Genomic DNA, 17,540 nt, shown 5'->3' with positions numbered 1-17,540 from the left:
GATTCTAAAGACAACCATGCATACTACAAAAAGCCCTAATTCATAAATAACAAACCCTTAACATGCGGAAGTGTGCGGGTTGTATGGATTTCTCAAATTAGCGTGTAGCACCACAACAAAGAACAACCTAATGCATAAATTGCAACAAAAGAGAAACAACTTTGAACCTAATTAAGCAAACAAATTCAAAGAAATTAACAACAAAAGCAGTAATAGAACCAAGTAACCAACAAACGGTTACCTAATTTAGCCAATTACCCACAAAAGCAAAAGACCAAATTACCAACATATACAATGAAGAAAAGAAAAACCTCAAAATAACCTCAAAATGTAGCAATACCATTGTTGAAAACTTGAAATTAAAAACAAAGATCAGCTTTAGCTTTAGTGGGTTGGTTACTCACTGCAATATACAAATATTTATTACTTATTTAATGCTTTTGCTTATATTCATTAATTACACATTTACACATAGATACTATATTATACACAAAGAAAGCATTAATTCATATATAAATGCTTATTTAATTTATCATTTGAACGTGTATATATATAATAGGAATACACACATGCATGTCAATAGTGACAACAAAAAAACAATCTACGAACATGGAGCAAGCTCCATTGAAGATGATGTCGTTCTTGGTCATGTTACTGATTTTCTTCTCTGGTACTCTCTAGCTATATTCGACATATTCAACATGATACTTTGTTTAATCGTGCTATTGAATTATGATATGCAGGTATGCAAACATCTTGTGCTTCGGATGATAAAGGATCGATGATCCAGCCTCCAAAATATGAAACCGCTCAATACAAGATGAAACGCCGAGTTCCTAGTAAGTGTGTTGATGACTCCGAATGTGTGGATGTTTGTCGTGGTATTGGTATAGGTTCTTGTGTTGACGGTCAATGCACGTGCCACAATTAGTGAAATTATGGTACGAATATTGTTATCTGCTTAAGCTTTAATGTCACTAAATAAATCATATTCCTTAGACATAAATGATTATTATTTCTAATTGTTTTTCTTGTGCGTTATGTTATATAATATGAGTATAAATCATATATAATGTTAAGTTGTTCAAAGTCTCAGTAATATATAAATTAAAAATACGTTTTTTCTTTTAGACGGATAGATGATAAAAGCTAATTATAGTAGCACACAATAGGTGTTTTTTTTTGTTTTTTTTTGGATTATTGAAAGTTTAAGCATTAGAATTGAATCAAAGTTTCGTTGTTTGGCGCATCATTTCGAGATTTCATCTTTCCGATCAAAAGCTCTAACGATGTTAAAATTTTGTTTTAACGAGGTCCAAATATGAGAAAAAAAAGGACGAAAGATGGGACTGGTGACAAAAACTTTTTGATATGAAATTATTATCGACCAACTATAGAAAGATGGATTATTCAAATCCAATTTGCCAATTAATTTCATCTCTCTGTTTTTTTTTTCTCGTTGAACTTGTCCAAAGAAGCTATGTCCAATGTGTCAGGCCTACATTCTAATCTTTAAATAACTGAACTTGCAGCCCACATCTCATGGAGTTTTGACGGCCCATTTAATTCAAGTCTTAACACTATTTTTTCTTAAGCCCCATTGTTGCTTTAATTTTTTGTTTTCGAAAGGTCAATTTGTTAATTATTAAAAGAAAAAAAAGGGGAAACTTACAAGTAGCAAGAGCAAAAAAAAAAAAAAACCCTACTTAGGTAAGTTAATAAAGTTGAATCTACATTAGTGACACATGTAATCGTCAAAACTGCTTGTACCGCAAGATGTTCCTCCTTGTTCATTTTATTTTTGCAAGGATATTCAAGTAGACCCCAAACAGAATTGAAGTGAAAATAAACCGTCAATTTGACCCACTCCTGCACAATTGACCAGACTATTTTCGCAGTCAAGCATTGCATGGTTTGGTGTAGCGTTGATTCCGGGGCTACTTCACAAAACCCACAACTCCGGTTGGCCACATCAATACCAATAAAATAGTGCTACTTTAATAAAATTCGATCCAACAATAATCACCATATAAAACAGTTAACCTTAATTGAAACCCACATCAACCCGAAGTAAAATTCGACTACCTAATGTTCTGAGTTATCTATCAATTTCCCACATTAGGTCTTTTACAACAAAACTTGATTTAGACCCGTCCAAACCGTTACAAGTCCACAAATCCATATTACCATTGAACCTCATTTTGTTTATGTAACTTATCAATTCATTCATTTTTGTTGGACATTCCAAAGCCATTTTAATTCGTTATTCTTGTATATATAACATTCTTTCACCGTAACCAATTCCCACAATTTCTTCATTATTTTCTTTCTAGATAACCATATAGATTTCCATCTCAAATTAAATATTGGCTCTTGAAACCAATCACTTTAACTGAATCATGCAAGCTCATTCTTTTATTTAAACCAACCATAGATATAACCGCGTTGGCTCCTCGTCTACTGGAGGCACTTCGTACCTACAAAAACTATAAAACTATCCAAAGAAGACTATGTTCCATCAAAACAAGTGTTGCGCAAATTAATATGATAGAAAATTAAAAGGGAAGTTCCCAAAATGAACTTGTTTTAAAAAAAGATTCAATTTTTATCCATCAAACTATATGATTTCAAAAATGTCCTCTTATAACACTCTTTAACTATATGCTAGGAAGTCTAACACATCGCATGTTAGACTTTCTAGCACATGATCAAAGATGAGTTAGAAGGGAATATTTTTGAAATCCTAAAGTTTAAAGGATAAAAATAAAATCTCCTTCTAAAACAAGTTCATTTTGAAAATTTTCCCAAAATTAAATGTTTAAAGTGCTAAAAACATGTTTAAAAATGAACCTAACAAATGTTTAACGAACATTATTTTATCATGAATTTTTCTTGTCTGAACCCAACTTAGTACCATCCACGATCCATATTCGCAAGTTATGAAAAAAAATAAGCTAAAGTGTTAAAATATTAAGAGGCCGTTTGATAGCCTAGCCTGTTAAAAGGTTATATTTGAATTAGTCAGAGATAGAATAGTTAGTTAATCTACAATACACCTATTAATGGTTTATGGAGTCTTTTAATTAGTTAAGTTTCAGAGACATTTTGAATGATTTAGGTAATGTTTGGTATGCAGTAATGATAGAGGGGAATGAAATGATTCATTACGTAGGAATAAAAAAAATGTTATTTGGTTGTTCAATGAAATGGAATCATCCATTACACATGGAATCCCATTTTATCAAAACAATTTCTTCTCACCCCCCTTCTTTTTTTTCATTTCATTCCTCATTTACCTTACTTTCTCAACAACACCACCACTTAACAACCACCACCACTACCATCTCCACCACCAACACTGCCGCCACCACCACCACCTTACCATCAGCCATCGCCGCTGCCACCATCAATGCTGTAACCAGCGCAACATTGTCACCGTCTCCGTCTAGCCGCCACCGCCACCACGACCACTGTCGCTGCCTGACTACCACCACTTGATCGCCACCACCGTTGACGCAATCCTACTATCGCCATCACTATCAATGCTACCAATGCTTGACCATCGTCACCGCCACCACCACAACCATCGGCCATGTCGCCTGACCGCCACCACCGTCGCCCATTGTATTTTTTTTTAAAATTTATTTTCGTAAAAAAACATTATTTTAAGATAGGAGTGTTTTTATTATTTCTATTTCATTTCTACAATTTTTTTTAGATACCAAACAACATAAAGTAATAATTCATTTCATTCCTATATGTTAACAAAACAAGACAAAGAAATGGTAATTATCCATTTCATTCCCTTATCCATTTCATTCATTCTCCCATTCCATTCCCCCCTTCATTCCATTACCTCCAACCAAACTTGCCCTTAGATGTTACCTCTTAATCAATCATGTCTCTTAATAATTCAGTACAAGAACGCCAAACAGCCTGTAAATGATGTAGGAGTGTGCAAAATAACCGAAAAACGAAGAAAACCTTAAACTGAGCCGTATCTGTAACCAAAAACACCGGTCCAAATATTGAATTCTGATAAACGAATAAACCAAACTAGGTTATGTGGGCTATTTTTTTTTAATTTCTATTAAGTTTTATGTTAAAGTTTCCTGTAGTCCACTTCACCAAACCCAACCCACCAAACTTCCCTTTTTAAAACCGTAAAGTGTAGAGAAATCAATGACACATCCAAAGTTTCAAATCCATCTCCACAATTCCACTTCAGGCCTACAAGGCGCATCCACGGCTCGATTCCACTTTTCATCGGATATATTCCTCAATAACTCAGTTCCATGTAAGAATCCTTATGAGTTGTACCACATAGATTCAGTTTTTCAAATTGAATTTGCGTTTTTTGGATTTTAACCAAACCAATCCGAATTGAATTCAGACGAATTCAGTTCGGTTAAAGAAATTTGAATCCGGATAGATTCAGTTTCGGATTCAAGAAAAAGTTTTCAAATCCGAACAAACCTATCTAAATAACCTGAAAAACTGATATCCGATCTGATAAACACCCCTGAAATAATGATGGGGATTGACAATTAGATGGACAAATGAGAGTGTAGAGTTTGTGTAGATAATGCCAAATATGGGGACACATGGGCTATCCTATCGTATATTTGTGTGCTAGACACGTTGTCAAAAGGCTCCATTACTATTCACAAGTGGACCAACTTTTGTTTCCTAATATTTGGTATAAACTTCAATTATATACAAGTCGTTTATCTTTTTATCTTCAAAGTTCAAACACAAGACGTTCACGGCACACACATATAAACCGGGTTCAATCTAGAACCCCTGAAAACAAACTATTTATCTGTTTAAAAAGTAGTTATTACATTGAAACAGAAGGCAAGCGGACAAGTTGCGTCTTTACCACTTTTGAATTACAAAATCCAGTCTTTTAAAAATTGCATTGACTGATCTTGAAGTTATAGCATTACTATGCATGACCCGTTGAACTCGGCTAAGTAACTCCATAGCTTCAGGTGCGAGGAAAACAAAAGTGTCAACAACAAAAAGTATAAATGTCTGTCTGCTTTTCATGTTTAGTCAACTTGCATGAATTAGCTTTTAAAGCAACTTTACTAACTGTGAAACCACTACTCTCTAAGCCTATTGAAGAGAAAACCCATTTTAGAACTAATTAAACTAATCACTATGAATCATTTAAGTTTGTATTTACTAATGAAGATAACCAGAAAATTATGTTCTTTATATATATATATATATATCAGTTAAGTATGATAAAATTAGCAGGTCAGATAGAGTTGATGTCGAGTCAGAGTGAGTTCAAGTCAAAATAGGTTCTATTGAGAATGAGTTCGAGTCAAAGAGACAAAATTGGAGTAACTCACTGGTCCAACCCTTTAAACCGATAGGACCGAACTTTGAAACCCATATAACCGACTCGTAAAATTATATAGGTTCGGTTGTCAGTCAAGAGGTATGGGAGTGAAGATTGTTGGAGTGCCAGTTACCAAATTAGTCGTTACCAGTTTCTCACATATATGAACCATGTTAATAACAAGCCGTCATCGTGGATGCAAATTGTGTTTGAAATATTATTTTAGTTGATGGTTGACTTTTGCCGCCCAAACTAAAAAAAACAGTATAACCCTCCAAACCCGTCAAGAGGAACATTTTTTTCCATTGATCTTTCCAGGAGTTTCTTCTATTTCGTGAAAGTCATCTAGAAGGCGGATTTGGTATTTGGATATTGTTTGCATCAATGATTTGGCTAATCATGCATTATGAAATGTTGTAAATAAAAATTTGATAACTAAATATTCTAATACTGATACAGAATTCATAACCGAAACTGACCTAGTATCACCCAGTTACTCTTGGTGCGGTCTAGTTCATACCTGATAATCACCTATAAAAAGTATCACTTTACCTCAGTTCAAACATAAATAAAATTAAGTTGAAACGAGGAGTTATACTCATTTTGGGCTTATGAGAGGACAACTTGGCCAACTAATTATGCGGATTCGTTTTAAGACTTTCTATTACGGGTGCTCTTAAATCATCACTTAGATTAGGACAGTGATGAGCACGATTTTCTTGGTAAGAACAACACGATTTGCTTGGTAAGAATGTGTCGTTCTTGACATTTTTGACATAACTTAGGATATCAAAGTTTTTTTATAGCAAAACCTAACAAAAATATTTATTTTCTAGAGAAAAACAAAATACCCGCTAAATTAACTTGTCTTTTTAGTAGACTTTTAACTTTCTAAATCAAAATGATAGAAAGAAGTTAACATAAAAATAACACATATATGATATATCATCATGTTAACAATAAGACTCCAGCAAACAACTACAAAATTCAAAAACCAAATAAAGAAATATATTGAATATGGAGCAAAAAGAAGCTAGAAAGAGTAAGAAGCATATTTCAATAATTACAAGGATGAGCATATCATGCATAATGGTATGGCCAAAAGTACCTAAAAGTTAGGAAACAATCATTTTGCAAAATCTCATGAATCATGATGTTGTTCTATAGCTATTATCCTCAAATTCAAAAAAGAAATAAAAAGAAGAGTAGTTTGTAACTTTGCATCTCTCTAGGTGTTATTGAAGCTTGTTGATTTGAATGATCTCAATTCCATGATTACAATAACTATGTTCCTACTCTTTTTTATATGTACTATACTTTTTTAAAGAAGATTTTGTTCTTTTAGAAAACAGTAATAACAACAGTATAATAATAATAACAACAAAATAATAATAAAAATAATAATAACAATATAATAGTAAATAATAAAAATAAAAAACATTTGACAAGATCCAAAATACATTTGGTCATGCACTTTTCTAATGGTTTTTAGGAGTGTGGAATATTATGTTTTATAAGATAGATGTTATATTAATATTATTGTATTATGTAAAAAAAATGTGTGGCAGTTAAAATATTATATTTGTGTATTTATTATTAGAGTGAAATGCGGTTTTTGTCCTTGCGATTTGTCCAAATTTGCGGTTTTAGTCTAATAGTTTCAAATCTGTGATTTTCATCCATGTGTTTTCATTTCACTTGCAATTAAACCCGACCCCACTAACCCTTTTAAGTCTGATCGTTAAACCCATTAGAGTGCCTCTCACATGAGGGGCAATTTTGTCCTTTTTTGTTCCCAAATACACCTTAGCCCCTTACGTGAGGGGGCTTGCGAATTATGGTTAGAGTTTATTTGGGGACAAAATGGACAAAACTGTCCCTCACGTGAGGAGCACACTAATGGGTTTAACAATAAAACTTAACAGGGTTAGTGGGTCGGGTTTAATTGCAAGTGAAATGAAACCACAGGAACGGAAATCATAGATTTAAAACTATCGGTCAAACCATATCTTATGTGTGTTTGCTAATTTGTTAAAAAAATCAGAGATAATTTGATTCTTTTTACTAACTTAAGACAATTATAACATTGGCATGTAATATATTAGCCCTTAAATAAAATATAAGTTGTTTAAAAAGCATGCATGACTACTTGACCACCTTTAATGATAGTAAAAAGAGATTTGTACAAAAGTATTAAGTATGAAAGACTAATTTGACTACCTTTCAATGATATCAATAAGTACTTAAAAGTACTAGAAAAGCTTATAACTAAAAATGGGCACATATTTATGTAGAAAACAAGTGATGGTTTTGGCCTTTTAAGGCACAATGTAAACCTTCAATCTTTCAAACGTGCTCTTCCCTAATTGATTAAAGATCAAAAATAATTATTTGGTTTACTTTATTACAACATAACTATGGGCTATGGCACACAAAAGAATAACATACTCAATACTAATTATTCATAATATATATAATATTTCTTTTTATAATTTACATTTTATATGTACTCGAATTCATGGACTAAGCTAAATAGCTAATGGGTCTAATGATTCATTTTACGTAGACTAGCCTAATATCTCATTTTACATGGACTAGCCTAATATCTCCTAGGGTTCATATTATGGTACTGGTTTAGTGAAGATGGTCGTAAGTTGATTCTTAGCAGGTTCGGATTAGCTTGGTTTTTAAATCATTAAGTGACAACAAGTACAACATATGACAATTATGATTTATAAACCAAGCTATTTCAAACCTAACGGGTCTAACAACCCGCTATATAATGGGCTAACCCGGTCTAAATTGACTTAATTTTAGTTTCATTTTTAAACATCATAAGAATATTATTAAAAAGAGAAATGAACAGATTTAATATGATATCTAATGCCATAAAAACACTCTTCTTAATTTCAAAGTTAGGAAAACAAAAATCTGAATACTTTAGAAAATGATATTAATTTGAATATGTAATTTGCCATCCAATATCCATCTTGTCTTCTTCTAGATTCGTATGTATATACATATGTATTATGTTTATGTAAAGGGAGGGTCAAATGCATAGATGATTTGAAGTGGTTAGTTTAAGTTTTCCCATAAAAGGGAGGCCAAATTGCCAAAATGACAACCCATCATCAAAGTGTCCGTACAATTAATTTAGTTTGTTTAATTCTTCCCTTTCATGGTGTTGCTTATTTTATTTGTATAAAGATAGATACTTATTTTATTTATTTTTGTGTTACATTATTGTATTGTATTTAATTTGTGATCAATAGTAATACAACAAACCGAGTAATAATTAAAGAAAAAAATTAGTCATAAGAATCGTTATCGAAAATGTTAAGAGAGCTCTTCATACCTTGTAAATCCACATGATCAGACAAATCGTAATTTGCATTGAAAATCTGACATTTAAGAGGCGATAACAAGAAACCTGCTTAATTGAAATCAAAACTGACACATCTCCTAGGTGATCATACGCTTACCATGTATCATCCATAAAAAACGTACATTAATTTAACTTTAAAATATTTTTTTATTGGCCAATATTATTAAAATAACGAAAAATGAGACAACTTACAAGAAGCAAGAGGCTCAACAACATATAAGGAAAGAAAAGTACAAAACAAACATGAAAAACATGACTCGAATAAGAAGGTAAAATTAGCAAAATTATACTTACATTGTTTCTCTTATTTCAAGCTTTTGAGCGTTTACTTCAGTGTTTCACTAATATATGATTTTAAAATATCTAATATGCAGTCTTTTCTTTTAATTAAGTAAAATTTAACTTTTTTAGGAAAAAAAAAATCTAAAAGAAGTAAGAAGAAATAAATGTGTGAATCATTATCAATAAAAAAGTTGTCATTTATGTCATAAAACAAAAATTGCAGTAAATTTGGTTTTATGAAAACAATGTTTGACTAAGATAGGGTACCGACAAATAAATAATAATTATCACATTGAATATAATGATCTAAATCTAAAGGTTTTGGGTGACGCGTATGACCTCGAAAGAATATTCATGAACAGGACAAGCATATCAAATATGAAGGGCGTATGTGGTAATTCATGTTTTAAACATCATCATTGAAGGCAATGGAATAACAATATTAAATCTCATAGATAAGTAAATCACAAATATATAAAACATTTTAGATATATATTCACTTGAAAGTATGACATATGATTATTTTATTTTCCTTATGTAAAAGTTTTACTTATGTAAGCTTTACATACACTTAGAAGTATAGAAATTATTGCATATATTCAAAGCATATGCTGAATTAACCAATGAGTTTAATCACCGAGTATCGTCATTACAAGCCTTCACTTTAGCTCACAAAATAAGATACGTAAAAAATGCAAATATATATACACTTTAAAAATCTGCACGGACTTCAAAAGTCTAACCAACGTAAAACTATATCATGTAATCACTATAAATTAAGATATAAACAAGCGGTTTATTTAATTTGAAAACTAAAATTTTACTATTTACATTGATTAATTTAACGATGATTCAAGGTTTGTATAATGTATATATACCATGACGGTTTATGATGATAAAAAATGACTTTTAAGAGTATTATGGTGGCAAATTTAAACGATCATTGAAGTATTTATGTGTTTGTACACCTATATGTTGTCACTATTGTTACCTTACAAAATTTAAGTTTTTCAATATGGTTTTTATTATATGTTCATTTTGGGACATTCTTTTATATATACATCCATTGAATTACTATTTTTAAAGCTTGAAAGTTGTTTTTGTTGTTGATAATTTGAAGACCACATTAATGTATTATGTTGCTAAATATATATAAAATATTAGTGTGACTCGACACTTATGCATGATAACGACTTGTAGTATCTAGCAATAACGACTTGTGATAACAATAATGGTGTTATTTTTATAATAAATATATTGTGACAGTACATTGACAATGATATGTTATATAGCTAGCTATGACTAGAGTCATTCAATGGATAGGCTTTGCTTGTTTATTTGTACATTTTGTACATGTTTTGAACAACGGTTGTATGTCCGAAGTACATTAGACTCAACATACGCCCTAGGCTTTGAAACTCTTCTAATATTCTTCATACTTGTCCTTGAACACTTAAGGATGAATTCCAAATAATAATCTGATTCAACAAGTGAAGAGGGGCTTTAGCGCACCGATTAATATATCAAATATCGTCACACAAAGTAAAATAAACATCTGAAAGTGAGTTAAATGCGTCACATGTTCTAAAGCTACCATATGTTGTGGTAGGTACACGACGGGAGGTCAGTATGGTAAAAGTTTTGTGCCAAAAGTTTCGTTACCATTGTTTGAGGTGCCAAAAAGTTATAATGTAAGTTGAAAGACTAAAATTTCATTACTAAAGTTGATGGATCAAAAAGTTAACATGCGAAACTAAAGTTAAGGGTTCCAAAGGTATATATGCGAAACTTTTGTGACAAAAGTCTAATAAACCAAAGTTTGTAACGAAAGTTGAAGAGCCAAAAAATATACATACCAAACTTTTATAGCCACACTCCAATAGACTAATTAAGTCATATATAAATATATAATCAGGGCTCGGCGTTGAGCTTATATAAGCGCCCGACAAAACTCGTATCACCATTTTTCTTGCTCAAATACTACCAACTAAGACTTATCTATATCATATTCGATCGACATGCAAAAATATGTTTAAACACAAGATAAAGCTCACAAACTTGTTTCTAACTAAAACAACTTCATTAGATCTACTAGTTCATCTTTAGTCAAAGTTATAGAAAGAAAAACTGAATATGATAATCAAAGCTTTAACCACTTTTGATGCTTCTATTGCTTTTGAATGCATCACATTAAGCTTTAAGCCATTTCTTTCACACAAATCTTCCTCTACTGAATATAGTAACATGGATAAATTGTTAAAATTATTATAATAAAATCTGATTACAAGTGATTCTATTGGGCACTTAGGCTGAGGGGTGTGGGGCGCTAACCTGGGCGCGAGAGCCCTTCCGCTCGCGCCTCGGGGCGCTAACCCCACACCACCGGGGCGCGAGCGGGGCGCGAGCGCGGAAATCCAGGCAGGCGTGAGCCTGGTCGCGGGAGAAGAGAGAGAAAATGGACGTTGGGAATGGAGAAATAGCCGTTGGGACACGGTTTAGTTAAAAAAAAAATATTTTTTACCTAAATAATACCCCATTTCATCTATAAAATACCCCATTTCACCCATATCAATCACCACAACTTCAAAATAAAACCCAAAATCAACCCATCTTCCCATTTTTTTTTTTAAAATAATGTCGTCGTACTCGTCTGATTCCGACTCCTCCGAAGAGGATGATTTGCTTCTGGCGAACCCGATACGTTATTGGACTCGGGAGAGGATAACGGACGTCGTCTACACGTGTCTGATCCTACACAACATGACGTTAGAAGACGAGGGCAAAGCTATCTGCCAAAACTACCAAGGTGACATTCCGCCACAACCGTCCACAATCAGTGATCAACAAAGACTTCATAACATAGCAAATATCAAGAGCCGTGAGATACACGGGGATCTTCGACATGAGTTGGTTGAACATTTGTGGGCGAGGCGACCCGATGATCTTGTATTAGATTAGTGTTATTATTAAGTATTATTGTTTGTTTAATTTTTAGTATTTTTTTTTTTGTAATTTGAATTTTAAAAAAAATGTGTGTTTTTTTAATAATTTATAGGTTTTTTTAATAATACGTTGTTTGAATATATTTATAAAAAAATAAAAAAAAAATTCGCTGGAGCCCCTACTGGAGCCCCTCCACACCAGGGCCAGGGGCTCCAACACCCCCCTTATCCAGTTTCTCTCTCTGCCACACGTCATAATATTATTGGCTGGAGCCCCCACTAGAGCCCCCATTAGAGCCCCCCACACCCCTTAGGCTGAGGGGTGTGGGGCGCTAACCTGGGCGCGAGAGCCCCTCCGCTCGCGCCCCCAGGCGCTAACCCCACACCACCGGGGCGCGAGCGCGAGCCCCCAGGCAGGCGTGAGTGTGGTCGCGGGAGAAGAGAGAGAAAAAGGTGATGTGGATGTCGAAAAGAGCCGTTGATACATTTATAAAAAATAAAAAAAAAATTCGCTGGAGCCCCTGCTGGAGCCCCTCCACACCAGGGCCAGGGGCTCCAACGGGGGCTCCAACACCCCCCTTATCCAGTTTCTCTCTCTGCCACACGTCATAATATTATTGGCTGGAGCCCTCACTGGAGCCCCCATTAGAGCCCCCCACACCCCTCAGCCTTAGCCTTATGTTGCAAGTGTGAATTAGAGTTTAAAAATTAAAATCATGACACACTTGCTAAGAGCTCTAACTCCAAGATTTACAATTAAAAAACAATATGTTTTAACAGTTGGCAATGACAATTCCTCTAAACCTCAAAGCTGGCATTTACATATATTAAACCTTGATTATAGTATTTTAATCTAGTACCTAAATATTACTGTCTACCCAATCATTAAACAAATCCTTTTTCCAATTTATTTACTAACCATTTATTCACATCTTAGATTAAAAAATGGTGAAATAATTTATTTAAATCAAATGATGAATTTGGTCAAAGATAAGATGAACAGCTTAAAAGAATCACACATAAAGCCACACAATATTCTTACATTATAGAAAGTGATGCTACACATAAAGCCATACACATTAAGTATACCACTATATATATATTTTTTTAGAACAGGCGACTTTTTTTTTGTGTTTAAGTTATCACACTCTTTAATTTGAAGAGACTCATTATCTCATTCTAACTAGACTATGTTATCTTAACTAGTTTTATGCTGGTTTTAGAATTTGGCTTGGAAGTTTCTCCGTAAAATCACACCGTTGGTTGCCACTTGACAACTGTTGTGCCCAGTGACGAAGAATATTGAGGGTCAGGGGTGGCTTGGCCCCCCTCTGTTTTTTCGCGCAGAAGTGTAAATTTAATCGTTTTTTGCCCAAAAATTTTTATACGTAGTGTAAATTTACTCGTTTTCGACCACAATTTTGAACCCGCCCCCCAATCGTTTATGATTTTTAAAATACCTTTTGAGTCCCCCCCCCGGCATTCGTGTCCAAGCTTCGCCACTGGTTGTGCCGTCACAAGAGCAGAACTCTCTAATGTAACACACGGTAGGATAAAAACTCGGGTTAGCTTGGAATCCAAACTAAAAATAGCGTAGACAAAGTAGGAAGCAAACTCAAGTCTCTACTGTAGAACCCAAGACGACTGAGACAAAAGTGGGTCAATCCCTTTGCATATATCAAACAAAGTCAGATTCATTTCAGTGCCAAGGTACACCTCCCAAAGCACAATGTACAACTCATATTTGAATTTAATAATTCTGGGGAAAAGATTTACCCAATATTTTAACAGCAGCAGTGGCGGTGGTTAATCATCAAGAGCTCTGTTTTTCATGCAGGCGTGGGCATAAATGCAGGGACTTTTGCCATTAACAAGCTTCTAGCTTCTCTTTCAGTTTCTCTTCAAGAACCCATCTTTATATTCTAAAAAAACTTTAAATAATTTCTGGGTTTTCTTTAACTTTTTGTGGGTATTCAAAATTTGCATCAAGAAATCAAGAACAGAGTCATTTGACCCAATTTGAGGATCAAGATTTGTGCTTTTTTGTGTTTCTTGAAGTGGGTATTGCTGAAAGATGGTCAGAATGATGAAATAATTGATGGGCTTATTATTATTTATGAGACTGAATCAATCTGTACCTAAATTAACTGCTTCAGGAACACTTTTCAGGTTTCAGAGCTCATTATTATTATTAATATTATTAATGGGGTTTCTTGTCATTGGGTGATGCAGCTGTTGCTGTAAATTATTAGGTGTTTATTTGAATCTCCAATCATCCATTTAGGAACAGTCTTGTCAGTCTTTATCATTCAATTTCCAACCTTTTGTTACTTTCCTCTGATAAATTTGATGTTTTGATCATCTTTATCAATTTGGGGCTTTAGTTGAAATTAGGGTTTCTTTTATCATCAATTTGGGAACAGTCTTGATGGTCTTTTATCATTAAATTTCCTACCTTTTGTTACTTCCCACTGATAAATTTGATGTTTTGATCATCTTTTTTTAATTTTGGGGATTTATTTGAAAATAGGGTTTTTTATCATCAATTTGGGAACAGTCTTGTTGATCTTTATCATTAAAGTTCCAACCTTTTTTACTCCCTTGTGATCAATTTGATGTTTGGATCATCTTGGTTAAATTTAGGGTTTTAATTTTGAGGGTTGAAAATTAGGGTTTTTTTTTGGGGTGATTTTAATGGCTGGTGAGGATGAAATTGAGGGGGGTAATGGAAATGGAAATGAGGAACAAGTGCATTACAATTCAGATTGGGGGTTTAATAATAACCCGAATGATCTTGCAAATGCGTCGATTTATCCCACAAATTCACAAAATTTAGGGGGCTTTTGTGATTTTAATATGCAAAACAATGCAACCACATCATCATCCTCATTAGGGTTTAGAAAGGGGAATCTTTTAGCCCATCCAAGAAATCTTGATATGGGTTGGGGCCCGAATTCCGTCGTTAAAAGGGGTCCGGGTATGTTCTTGCCGCCAGCCGGTTCTGCAATGCTTCCTCACGCGTTATCTCAGTTTCCGGCCGATTCGGGGTTTATTGAAAGGGCAGCTAGGTTATCGTCATTTAGTGCAGGAAATTTTGAAGATATAATAAACCCTTTTGGCACCGCACCCGAAACATCTTTGAGCCCTTATTCGAGTCGACTACACGTGCAACCGCAAGAGGGTTTTGGAGGAAACGGGTTCAAATCGGTGTCCGGTGATGGGCCTAAAGATTTGACCTTGCCTGTTGACGGTGGGACCCATGATGAAAGTCAACCGAAACAGGGCGGTTCGGGTTTTTCTGGTAATAATTTGCCTGGTGAAAGTGAATTTAGTGGCGGCGGCAGTGGTGGCGGTGGTCAAGATGAGAATTCTAACTCCTCAAAGAAAAGAAGAAGAAATGATCATGTAAGTGTTAATCACTGCATATTCTTGATTAAAGATTTTTATATTTTTATGCAATAGCTAATTAATCTTTTAAATCCAATCTATAAAGTCTTGTAGTGGTTGAATTAACATGTCTTGAATGCAATCTATAAAGGGTGTTTGTCCTTTCGACTAGTTTCTTTAAGTTGTGAAGAAATGTGATGTTTTGACTTTTGTTGACTCTTCATAAATGACAGGACGGTGAGTACAATCAAGTCAAACGATACCCACAAACGCCTAGTGAAGCGACAAAGAACAATAATGAAGTTCAACAGAAGGGTGATAATAATAATAATAATATTAATAACCCGAGTTTGGCTGCTAATAAATCAAGTGGGAAACACGGTAAGCAAGTATCTCAATCATCCGATGTACAAAAGGAAGAATACATTCACGTGCGTGCACGAAGAGGTCAAGCAACCAATAGTCATAGTCTTGCAGAAAGAGTAAGACTTTCCTTCAAAATATTTTATGATTATTATATTTCATACTTTTTTCTATTTATGTGACAAAATAAATGCAAGTTGTAAATGGTACAAGTGGATTAAATGGATATGTTTCATTGTTGGCAAAAGTATCTAATGTGTCCAATAATTGTCATAAATAAGGATATTGTATTTCACCATAATCATCACTTTGTAATAGTTGTACAAAATGGGAGTGCTGCATTTACTTTTGGGTGTGTTTGGATGTTGTAAAAAGTGTGTATCCAACCCCACCCCCCCGAAAAAGCAATTGTTTAACTTAATGGTTTGTATATTAATAATAATAGGTGAGGAGGGAAAAGATCAGTGAAAGAATGAAGTTCCTTCAAGACCTTGTTCCCGGTTGTAGCAAGGTTAGTTATTGATATAAAATTTATTATAAAGTTACAAAATCTTGAATTTGTCATCGACATACATTGCATTTGTCTCATATATTTTGATTGTTTTTTAAGGTCACAGGCAAAGCGGTTATGCTGGATGAAATCATTAATTATGTACAGTCGTTACAACGACAGGTCGAGGTATGATAATTAATGACCAAGAGTCATATTTTTTTAGTTACTAAACTTTTTTTACACTTTTTATGTAATAAAAAGTTATATTTTGCAGTTTTTGTCGATGAAACTCGCGACTGTTAATCCTCGTATGAATTTTAACCTTGAGGGACTCCTAGCAAAAGATGTAAGCCATACGTTTATAAAACGTTAAATATTAATCAAATATAAGTACCGTTCAATCTAGGTTATTCAAAGTTTTTTAATGTTATTTGAATTAGTTACTTGAATCAAGATTGGGATCATCTGGTTCACTTGGCTTTAGTGGTGACATGGCAATGCCATATACTTCTAACCAATCACAAATGGCGATTATGCAAGGCGGGATTCCTAATATTGGAAGCTCTTCGGATGCAGTAAGAAGAACACTCAGTTCTCATTTGATGGCTATCGGTGGAGGGCTTAAAGATCATCCTGCTTCGCAGGTAAATTACTATTTATTGAATTTATTTACCGTAATTTTTCATTAAAAAAAAGTATATAACATATTTTTTGAAGACAGGACCTACCTAGTTCGTGGGACGACGAGCTTCACAACATTGTTCAAATGGGATTAAATCCTAGCACTCCAATTAGCAGCCAAAATTTAGGTACTTTAGTTAAAAGATTTATTTATATTTTTACAAATTTAATATTTTATTTATATTTTATAGTATAACCATGGGCTTTAAATTTTATGCAGGGTCTACACCTCCAGGTCATCTAAAAGCCGAACCTTAAAAAACCGACGATTTAGGCATTTCATGAAAAGATTAGAAGAATCTCGGGTCGAATCTTGTTCACCGGGTGATGTAATTAATCTGTGGCCATTCTTTTTTATATATAAAATGCAAGAGAAGGTGATAATACATAACTCACGGATGGGAATCGAGTTGCTCGTTATATGATTTTATCGACTCGAACTGTAAAGCAACCGACGAATCTTTATCCGTGATTATTTGGACTTACCGGTCGTGTTTTACTTTGTTAAAATCTTTGTTTGTAATATGTGATGTGATTGTTTTAGAACAGTTTGGTTGTTTTCTTTATACTTGAAACATGTTTTTAGTGAAATTGATTTGTGGTTTTAGTAAATTTGTGTCATGTTCTTGTTGACTTTTGAGTGTTTATGGTTTT

General features: G+C 33.7%; 1 protein-coding gene across 1 annotated transcript; it reads left to right on the top strand.

The window, feature by feature from the left end:
- Positions 1 to 14,503: 14,503 nt before the first annotated feature.
- LOC143573302 (transcription factor bHLH49-like) lies at positions 14,504 to 17,496 on the top strand. Its single transcript, XM_077058221.1, has 8 exons — positions 14,504 to 15,367; positions 15,583 to 15,831; positions 16,158 to 16,223; positions 16,323 to 16,391; positions 16,480 to 16,551; positions 16,646 to 16,849; positions 16,927 to 17,014; positions 17,107 to 17,496. Exons 1-8 carry the CDS (start codon positions 14,657 to 14,659, stop codon positions 17,142 to 17,144), a joined length of 1,497 nt encoding a protein of 498 aa, XP_076914336.1. The 5' UTR covers positions 14,504 to 14,656; the 3' UTR covers positions 17,145 to 17,496.
- Positions 17,497 to 17,540: the final 44 nt, after the last annotated feature.

The sequence above is a fragment of the Bidens hawaiensis genome, unplaced genomic scaffold (genome assembly GCF_021521415.1).
Source record: "Bidens hawaiensis isolate Kalapana, Puna unplaced genomic scaffold, B.hawaiensis_p1.1 tig00001382_1, whole genome shotgun sequence".
Lineage (NCBI taxonomy): Eukaryota > Viridiplantae > Streptophyta > Magnoliopsida > Asterales > Asteraceae > Bidens > Bidens hawaiensis.
Note: the sequence above shows the minus strand (reverse complement) of the source record. Positions and strands in the feature narration are given on the sequence as shown.

What these genes read in the sequence shown, in the direction of transcription:
- LOC143573302 (XM_077058221.1), top strand. Translation starts at nt 14,657, where the DNA reads ATGGCTGGTGAGGATGAAATTGAGGGGGGTAATGGAAATGGAAATGAG. An exon ending in AAAGAAGAAGAAATGATCAT is followed by an intron (nt 15,368 to 15,582) that starts GTAAGTGTTAAT and finishes CATAAATGACAG; the next exon opens with GACGGTGAGTACAATCAAGT. An exon ending in AGGGACTCCTAGCAAAAGAT is followed by an intron (nt 16,552 to 16,645) that starts GTAAGCCATACG and finishes TATTTGAATTAG; the next exon opens with TTACTTGAATCAAGATTGGG.